The 9,942-nt window shown below is 58.0% G+C and overlaps 1 protein-coding gene across 1 annotated transcript in view; it reads right to left on the bottom strand.

Moving 5' to 3' along the window:
• RADIL (Rap associating with DIL domain) overlaps nt 1–9,942 on the bottom strand; it is a 50,764-nt gene that overhangs the window by 18,832 nt on the left and 21,990 nt on the right. Inside the window, exon 2 of the mRNA XM_040231700.1 lies at nt 104–339. Coding sequence (XP_040087634.1) covers nt 104–339 — 236 coding nt within the window. The remainder of the gene's footprint in view (nt 1–103; nt 340–9,942) is intronic.

The following is a 9,942-nucleotide window of genomic DNA, read 5'->3' as shown; positions in this document are numbered from 1 at the left end:
TCCATCTGAGAGCCCTGTGCCCCACCCCCGTCCATCTGAGAGCCTCCAGCCCCCCACCCCCCACGTCCATCTGAGAGCCGCCCCACCCCAGTGAGGGGCTCACGTGCTGCTGGCTGTAGCCCTGCAGGAGCAGCAGATGGGGAGACTCGTAGAGGGAGCAGCGCATGGCGTCCCGGCCAGGCTCCTCAGGGTCCCGGGCGGAAGCCGAGCTCAGGCTGGTCTCGCTGACTGTGCGGCGCAGCTGCGGTGGTGGGGGAGGGCTCCGGGTGCCCCCCGCGGCCGGGGCCGGGGTTCCCTTGGCACGGCTCCGCTGCAGCCTCCGGGCTTGGGCGTTTATCCCTGGAAAGCAGCCATGCGAGGTGAGCAGGGCCCGGGCTCAGGCCTCAGGAGCCACTCCTCATGCCGGTCACTGCTCTGTCCAGCGGGCCTGCAAGGAGCCACAGGACTCTACCCACTGACCGCATCCTGGAAGGCTGGGCACCTTGGGGGCTCCCCCAGGAGCCAGGCAGCCCAGCCGTCTTGAACCCCAAACACCCCCCAGGAGCCTGGTGGCACGCTGCAATCAGCCCCCTGAGGGATGCCAAGCCCACCTCCAAGCCCAACCCACCCTGGCACCCCGCATGAGTGTGTGTGCGCTGGTTAGATGAGAACCGCTCATCCGCCCCACATTCCACAAGAAGGAAGCTGCTAACTCGCCATGGCACCCCAGCCCACCGCCCAGACAACAGCCGCGCCTTCCCAGGCCCCCTCCAGCACGGCAGATCAGAGGTGTGCTGTGCCCACTCATGCGCACACCAGCACCCCCAGGAAAGCCTTGGACAGACCTCTACGGGTGGGAAGCGCTCTCTCACACTAAAGCCACACGAAAGCTGAGAAGCCACCCAGAACTCGAGGCAGGTCTCCCGTCACGGCCGCATCCCCGGCCAGCCAGGGCTTCCGCTCTGAGCCCTCTGAGCGCCCTCCACAGCTGCTGTCTGCAGCGTCCTGCCCACGACCACTCCAAACAGAAGCAGACACCGCCGGGGGGAAGGGGGCAAGCGGGGCCAAGGGCGCAGCCTTACCAGGAGCTGGCAGCCAAGCGGGAGGGAGACGGACTTGCTTTTAGCAGGAGAGGGAAGCCGGCTCCTCTGCAGCCCACAGGGGGCCAGGGCTGCGGAGGGCGGCCGCTCTGCTCAGCCCAGCCGCAGTGTGAGTGTCAGCCGGACCCGCCGCTGCCGCGGAGCGGGGCCAGGGAGCCGGGGGAGGGGCGCCGTGGGAGCAGGAGGCAGGCATGGAGGAGGCAGCCCCCTCAGCCCTGTGTCCCGGCTGGGGCAATGCCGCCCGAGCCCCGGGGCCCCCTCCCTCCAGAGAGGACACGCCCAGAACCGCCTTCCAGAAGTGGGCTCCCAGGCAGCAACGGAGCCCAGAGGGTCGTCCTTCCCTCTCGGACAAGGACGAGGCCTGGGCGCCCGGGGCCAGGGTCCCCTGGGATGCACAAGACGGGCGTGGGCGCCAACTCCCAGCCACCGGACCCTCAGCTGGGGTCCCGCCCCCGCAGATGACCCCTCCCAGGCCACAGGAGGGCCTCTCACCCACCCGCACTCAGAATGGCCTGGAGTGTGGAGCAGCGCCACAGGCCTGCCTCCCAGGGCTCCTCCACGGGCCCCCGGGGGGGAGGGCCAGGGCTGTCAGTGGTGGGGGGTGGGGTGGGGTGCGGTGGGGTGGAGGCAGGGGCAGCTAGAGGCCAGGGCCACTGGACCGCCGACACAGCATGGCCAGCGCACAGAGCCGACTCAAAAGCTGCACACCCCACCGGGGCACAGCAAGGACGACCCTCGCATGCAGACACCGAGCAAGGACGGGCACTGGGCCCCCGTGAGCTTCACGGGGACCGTTCACCCGGCAGGATGGAGCCACGGCCGCTGCCCAGGGGAGGCCGGCCCTGGGTGGCACCGGCAGCCGGCAGAAAGGCCGAAGGGGGCGGGGCAAGGGGGGGAGATCCTGTCCGCATGGCAGCCATGTGGGAAGCACCCCTGCGTGTGCCCGCGGGTGGATCCACGGGCACGCCAAGCTGCTTGCAAAAGCAGACAGGAAGCACGCAGCAGGTTCTAGAACTAGCCGGCTCACAGGTCGGGGGAGGGAGCCCAGGGCCGGCCAGCACACGTGGAACGCCACATGTGCACACACAAGGACACGCTTCACGGGCAGCTGTGTGTGCCGTCTACTCGCTCATCAAAACTCAATAAACAAGGGTTTTCAAATGTCAAGGTCAACTCTGGAAGGGAGGCACCCAGGTGTCAACTATGTTACTGTCTATCCTTTATATTTTAAACTTTCTTAAAGTAAAAGTCATAAGCACCACGCGGTCCCCTCCCGTGTGAGGACTCTGCAGCTGCCCCGAGGTGGGGGGATCGCCGGGCAGCCAGTAGCTCCGAGGAGGTCGTGGCTTTCGGGGCTGATGCACGCATCCCAGTGGCGCGCAAAACCAGGGCAGCTCTGCCCGCCTGAGCAGACCCTCCTCGCTGCGCCTGGGATGGGGACGCGTCCCCGCACAGCGAGAGGCAGGACACAGGGGCGTCCCTTGCTCCTGGACGGGGTGTCTCTGATGGGGAAGGGGGCCGCGCCTGCGGGAGGGGTCCTTGACGGACAGAGGGGCGGCGTGTCCTCCGAGCACGATGCTTGCGGCTCAGGGAAGGAGCGGGCTCTCCTCTCACGGCAGCACGGCAGGGCGGGCCCGAGTGTCCCACTGGACGCTCCAGGGCAGGCAGCACGGGCCGGGGGACGCCCCACCACACGGGGGTTTCCTGTGCTGGCCCAGGCACCCCCATCCTCTCTGCCGGGAGAGAGCAGAGGACCCTGGACACGGGGGAGGGCACGTCTGCTGGAAGCAGCTGTCGTCAGGGCTCCAGAGCAGCCCTGGAAAGAACAACAAGGCCTTTCCTGCCTGTCCGGACGTTCCAACAGCAGACAGGCTGCAGGTCTGACCCCGGGCCCGTGTGAGCATCTCTCCCCGGAGCCGGAGGGTCTGAAACAAGACACGCAGCTCAGAGCAGCCCCTGCTGCCACCCCCACCCCCGGGGCCGGGGCAGGACTCGGACTGACTGAAACGGGTTGACGAGGCCAACGAGCCTGCGTGGGCAAGTTCTGCTGAGACGGGGCCGACTGAGCCGACTTCAGGGCCCTCACAACAGCTGCGGATGTGCTGGTGAAACTCTCGGCCGTGGCCGTGGCGGAGTCCCGAGGCAGACCTGCCTTCAGCACGCCCTCTGGACTGGAATGCTGTTTCCAGGTCAGCAAAGGCTGAGTGACAAAGCTCCACGACAACCAAGCAACCCGTGAGCTTAACCTTAAGCTTTGTTGTATTTGAAAAGTACAACAACAGAGACCTCAGGATCGTCCGGACAGCACCTGCCTCCTACACGGCTGGCCTTATTCCACGCACTTTGCATTTAACTCCATTTCGCTCTCGTATTATAATAAACGCTACAAGGGACTGCAGTGAGATAAGAATATGCTACCTGGCTTTCCAGGCTCAATCTTCCCATGGGCAGACACAGTTCTAAACAGAAAGCACACTGGAAGGCCTGCCGGCCACGTCAGTCACACAGCACTGGGGTCCTGACCAGTATAGTCATGTCCGAAACACACACGGGCAGCGGGAGAACTGGAAAGGGTAAGCTGTAATTATGTTACAGATAATGTGATTTGTACAGAGGAAATGCAAAACAATCTACGGGCACTCTCTTAGAAGTAAGAAACTAACTTACTCAGCAAGGGGGCTAGACACCGTAAGTAAAGGAATGCAACACTGTGTTAAAATACTAGAAACAAAGCAAAAGGGGCACGTCATTACAAATGACGCCACTTACAGCAGCGCCAGGAAATATGAAAAGACTAAGGAATAAACCTTCCAGAAGCTGCGCAAGACCACACCACTGAAAACCACGAAGTGCTGTTGGCAGAAATGAAGGAACCCGAAGTGAAAGCAGCACCAAGTGCAAGCGAGGAAAGGGAACCGCCAGCGCCCCGCACGCTGCCGGGCGGCGTGGGGGCCAAGCAGCAAGCAGCTGGAAGCACTGTGGGGCCGCACCTCCACCACTGACTGTCGAGGCCGCTCTGAGGCGCAGCAGAGCCGCTGCGAACGGGCCCAAGTGGAGCCTTTACTCACCTCCACCAACAGCAGGATGACCAAGCCAACTGCTCCACAACACACCGAAATGGCGCGGGCAGGCACTAATGCCGCCGGAATGCACGTTAGCAGTGTGGACTCTGTTACGCCACTTTTATCTCCATTTTTTAAATCAGGCTTTAAAGACTCTCATGTGAAAGGCAAGACCAGAAAGCTCTCCAAAGAGAACAAGAGGAACATCTTTATGACCCCAGAGACAAGGAAGGATGTCTTACACAAAGCTGAAACAGAAAAACACTGACCGTAAAGAAGACGATGAACAGATCCAACCACGTTCACGGATTTACTCATCAAAAGATGCTGGAAGCAGAATTCAGAGCATCAACTCTCAGATCTGGAGGAAATAATCACAACAGACATCGCTGACAAAGACGAGAGGCCAGAGTAAAGGACGCCCACAGAGCAATACAGGGCTTCCCCAACAGTCAGCCGGCAAAGAAGCCGCCTGCAGTGCAAGAGACCCTGGTTCGATTCCTGGGTCCGGAAAAAATCCGCCAGCAATGTAGGACCCCTGGGTTCAATCCCTGGGTTGGGAAGACCCCCTGCAGAAGGGAACGGCTACCCAACTCCAGTATTCTGGCCTGGAGAATTCCATGGACTATACAGTCCATGGGGTCGTGAAGAGTCAGCTATGACAACCAACGTCCACTTTTCTCATTTCACAAATCAGTAAGGACAAGATCAGACCACAGAAATGCAGAAGAGCAGCCCACGCCCTTGAGGTTGCCAGCGGGTGGTGGACCAGGAAGCTGGCCTCATCAGGTAGAGTGAAAATGCACACACTCAGCGTCCAGCCAGTCCCTGCCAGGCGCGCACCGCAGAGGGGCCGCACACGTGGGAACCAGGATGCTCGCAGCAGCGTGGCTCTCAGACTCATTCGCGAGGGACAGGCCACGGCTGGGAGCAGCATGACAGAGGAGACGTAAATCCACGCGCACAACTCAAAACAAGCAAAGCCAAACTCGCAGGCAGAAATACACAGGCAATAATGCTACGAGGAGAACCGAGAAGACGGCCGTTACAAAATCACGACAGTGGTTCCTTCCGAGGGACGGAGAGGGTGGCGCTCAGGGCGGCCCCGGGGGACAACAAGCTGAGTCTACGTGCCCTTCTCAGCCTTGGGACTGACCTATGGGCCCACACAGGGTGCCTCCAGCAGCCCCACACCCGACCGAAGCCTCAGGACCTGCCACCGTACCTGTCTGGGCGGGAGGCACCTGGAGGACACGGTGGGCACCAGAGCCCCACGTCCATCCCACCGAGGGCCCTGTCCCCTGCAAGCGGCCACAGGCTGCAGTAACCCGCGTTCCAACCAGCATCGAGGACTCGTCCTACACCAGCCGCTCTGGCAGCTGGATGCTGCCAGCCCTGCAGCTCCGTCTCTCCCCAGCCCCGTGCCCAGCACGAATCTTCGCCCACCACCCAAGGAGCTGACAGATGTCCGCCTTCCCGCCAGCAGCCCAGGGGTTCAAGTCCCGGGCAAAGTGCAGATGTCCTGCGCCTCCCAGCCTCCTCTCCAGGGCTGGGCAGAGAGCCAAGGACACCTCCACGGGCCACGGCCCCGCCCCCTCCCGCCGCACTCCAGCTGGGACGTCTTATTTCTGAAGCTGGGTCATGGGTGCACAAACAGGTCACTGCATTACCCTGGATCTAGTCCTCTGCTGAAAGTATTTCAAAATAAAGACGAGGAAAGCAACGGGAGGCGGGTACTGACTGTCAAGCACAGATGGCTTGTGTACAGTCTAAAATCCATCCACAAACTAACACCAGGAGTATGCTTCCCTGTCCAGTCGGCAGAGACTCTAAGCCACATGAGAGTGAAGGCGAGGCGAGACGGGCACGCGCAGAAACTGCCCGTGGGGGCGCCACCCGGCATCGGTCCTCGCCAAGGTCGAAACCAACCAGGGGCACGGCGCCAACCACGTCCTGCTAGACACGCACAGGCCTGCGTTTAAAAACGCCTCCAGCTCTCCACGCTGAATCCCACCTTTAAGTTCCTATCCTCCAGAAATAATCAGAAAGGAATCAAAGATGCTTACATAATCATTACTTACAGAGAGAAGTGGGAAAAACTCTGAAGCTTCACCAAGGACACAGTCGCGCAGACCACACCCCACTAAGCGCTAAACGTGATGCTCAGCACCAGTGAGGACACCGAGCTAAAAAGGGTAAAGAGCTCCGCGCCCAGGCGGATTCAAATTACGCAAGAAAGTGAACTTGATAGTAAGAAAAGAAGGAAAGGCACCAAAATGTTAGACGCAATTCTCTTTTGGAGGTAATTTCACAGATGATTTTTACTCTCTGTATACTTTGTCTTATTTTCCAAATTTTCAACAATAGAAGCATTTTAAAGTACCGAGGAGGGGCTCCCCTGGCGGCTCAGAGGTAAAGAATCCGCCTGCCAGCGCAGGAGACACGGGTTCGAGCCCTGGTCCGGGAAGATCTCACCTGCCGCGGAGCAGCTCAGCCCCAGCACCTCGACACTGAGCCTGCGCTCTCAGCCCGGGAGCCGCAACTGGGGAAAAGCCCGAACGGCGATGAAGAACAGATTAATCAAATCTAAAACCTGTTTTGTTTGTTTTTTTTTAAAAAGAACATCTTTAAAGTACCGAGGAGTATTATCTCCGTGGTAAAACCTAGACCTCCTCCTCCTAATTAGGGCCTTAATCAGGAAGAGCAGCGTCTCCGGGAGGGCTAATAACCTAAGTAAGATAATGGGTAACTGAGCAGATCAAATGCTTCGGCCACTTGTCAGCCCGTCACAGATGGAGACGGGCCTCCCAGAGTCGTGCCGGAGACAGATCAGCGCGGCAGAGGCCGGATTTTTCTTCAGCTGAAACCGAAGGCCCCGTCGGATTCCCCGGAGACTCCTCGAGACCACCCTGGAGGGGACCCTGGTAAACACAGCACCCGCCCAGCCGCGCGCCAGGCCTCAACGACCCACGGGAGGGGCTCGCCCACCGGCAGCGCTCAGCCGGGGACGTGCACTCCGTGGCAGAGCTCAGCACCGAGCTCAGCACCTGCTCTGCTGCTCCGCTGGGAGCGGCCTCCCTGCCCCGGAGGCCACGCCTCCAGACGCCTGCACGGCTGCCCACGTGCACGCAGGCCGGAAGACAGGAGGGGAAACCACTGTGAAAATCGAGTGAGCAAACAAACAGAGAAGCTAGGAGAAAACACATCACGGGAAGACGGCTGCCCAGGAGGCACCCAGCCTGGGTAAGAGCAGGCCCGGCAGGGGCGATCCGAGGACCAGGGTGGTCCTTCAGAGAACGTGCGTTTGTAGGGTGAAATGCCCATTAAAAGACGCTAAACACAGTAGAGATTTAAAATGCATAAAGGGCCAAAATACACAAACAGAAAATTTTAATAACCTTCATAAAATAAGAGAACATGGACTTTATAAACAAATATGATAACTGATCCTGGAGTAGGAAGTGGCAACCCTCTCCAGTATTCTTACCTGGAAAGCCCCATGTCTGGACAGAGGAGCCTAGTGGGCTACGTGAATGGCGTCACGGAGAGGAGGACACCACTGAGTGACTGACAGACAGCGCAGGATGACTGATACAGCCGTCATTTTTACATCAAAAAAAGAAATCTGACACAGAGGATGCGGACGCACGCTGAGTCTGTGGCAGGAGGCTGGGGCGAGACGCTGTGTTTCCAGGGGAGAAGGCAGGGATTAAGTCCAAAGGAGCAAGAACCACGTGTCATAGCTTCTCCCGGAGGGAGAGTTAGAAGACGTGCAACAGAGGCCTCCAAAATGCTAGGAAAGAAAGTATTTTCATCTAAAACTCTACATCCAGCTACACTATTAATCACGCATTAAGGTAGAAAAAAGATCTTTTAGGCAACTTCACTTCCCATGGACACTCTCAGGAGGCCACTGCAGAAGCCAGTCCACCGAAGCCAGGCGTAACCCTAGAGCCAGGAAGAAGGGGACGGGGATGGGGCGGGGTGGGGGTCCCCTCAGCAGAGACACCAAGGAGGGGCGGTGAGAGCGGGCTGGAGAGCAGCCGTTCCCAACTGGATAAAACCCACACACACCTGAGCATCTTGAGAAGAGATACCGGCAGAGGACCGAGGAATCCTGAGTGAATGAAAAGTACCGAGGAAAAAGGGCAAACAAACAACCATGACAGCAGTTAATTTCAAAGAAAACAGAAGCTGGACAAGAAGAAAAGGTCCTCAGCTGTAAAACGTTGTCTCTGGCCCTAAGAATGTAAACACTGATTACAAATCTAAACAAACTTATTTAGATTCTTGAGCAGACAGGGCCGAGGGGCTGACACTTTACATAAGCGAGGGTGCGCAGAGTGGCATTCTCGCCCAGTGGTAGTGGGACACGTGTGTTACCGTAAGCTGTGGGATTAAATGCCAACAAGGACCAGAGTTCACAGCCGAACCTGGTTCCCTCTGGGCAGGGCCAGCTGGGAAGCGGGGAAGGTGAGGGCAGGGACGGGCTGTTTTGGCTTCCGTGCGTTGCTTTGTTGATTTTAATTAGTGATGAGAAAGTATCGCTTTACCTGCTCAGGGATGTAACTGGTGAAAACAAGCTTGTAAATGTACATGCTTTTCTACCTAATGAACAAGGCAAGAATGAATGCACGCACGTGTGGTCTACGTTTCATCAATTCCGAGACACACGTTCACATCTCCGAATGCACCCTGCGTTCACACGGAAATCCCAGGCAGCAGCTGTCATGTGAGAGCTGCCTGTTGTTCCTGGGGGACCAGATTGTGCAATATTCCAGTCACTTAAGAACCACCTGAAGAATGGATGAGTTCTGGTTGCCGAGCACAAACTTGCAGAACTTTGTGCCAAGGCCGAGAGACAAGCCCAGGATAACAGTGAAGTGCTCTTAAGAGGCATGGCCTCAGCAATGCTTTTTGTTTCTTTTTGCTTGTTTATTTTTGGCTGTCCTGCTGCCTGGGTCTTGCTCCAGCTGCGGAATGAGAGCTGCTCTGTAGCTCTGGGGCTCGGGCTCCTCATTGCAGTGGCTTCTCTTGTTGCGGAGCCCGGGCTCGGGGCACACGGGCTTAGCTGCCCCACATGTAGGATCCTCCTGGACCATGGATCAAACCCGTGTCTCTGGCAGAGGGATTCTTTACCACCGAGCCACCCAGGGAAGCCCAGTAACATTCCTGAGGCCCAGAAAAGGGCACCTGTGTGCAAATAAATAATAATATGAGGCACTGTGTCCTCGTTGACCTTGTAGTATTTTCTACATTAGCGGTAAGGAGGTACTGGTGTTCTTACGATCAATAGCATCTTTTATGTGGTGAAATACAGTACATACAAGAATACCTACTGCAAGATTTGCCTTAAATGATTCATCAGTGAAAAAAAAAAAAAAAAACTAAAATATACACAATGTTCTGACCACACCATGGGGTATTCCATAAGCCCTAAAATGAATGAATTAAAATGGTAACAGATGACATGCAGAGATTTTCAAAAGGAATTTGCTAAGACAAGATACAGAGGTCTTCCTTGGTGGGCTAGTGGTTGAGAATCTGCCTGTCAACGCAGGGGTCACGGGGTTGATCCCTGGCCTGGGAAGTTTCCACCTGGCACGTAACAACAAAGCCCCGTGGGCCACAGCTACTGAGCCGCCCTCGAGAGCCTGCGAGCCCTGCGCTGTCACTGCTGAAGCCCGCGCGCCTGCAGCTGAGCTCTGCAGCGAGAAGCCAACGCAACCGGGAAGGCTGCAACCAGCACGCAGTGCAGGCCCTGCTCGCGGCGACCAGGGAAGCCCAGCAAGAGCAGCAAG

Source organism: Oryx dammah, unplaced genomic scaffold, assembly GCF_014754425.2.
Source record: "Oryx dammah isolate SB20612 unplaced genomic scaffold, SCBI_Odam_1.1 HiC_scaffold_2, whole genome shotgun sequence".
In the NCBI taxonomy this organism is placed as follows: Eukaryota; Metazoa; Chordata; class Mammalia; order Artiodactyla; family Bovidae; genus Oryx; species Oryx dammah.
Note: the sequence above shows the minus strand (reverse complement) of the source record. Positions and strands in the feature narration are given on the sequence as shown.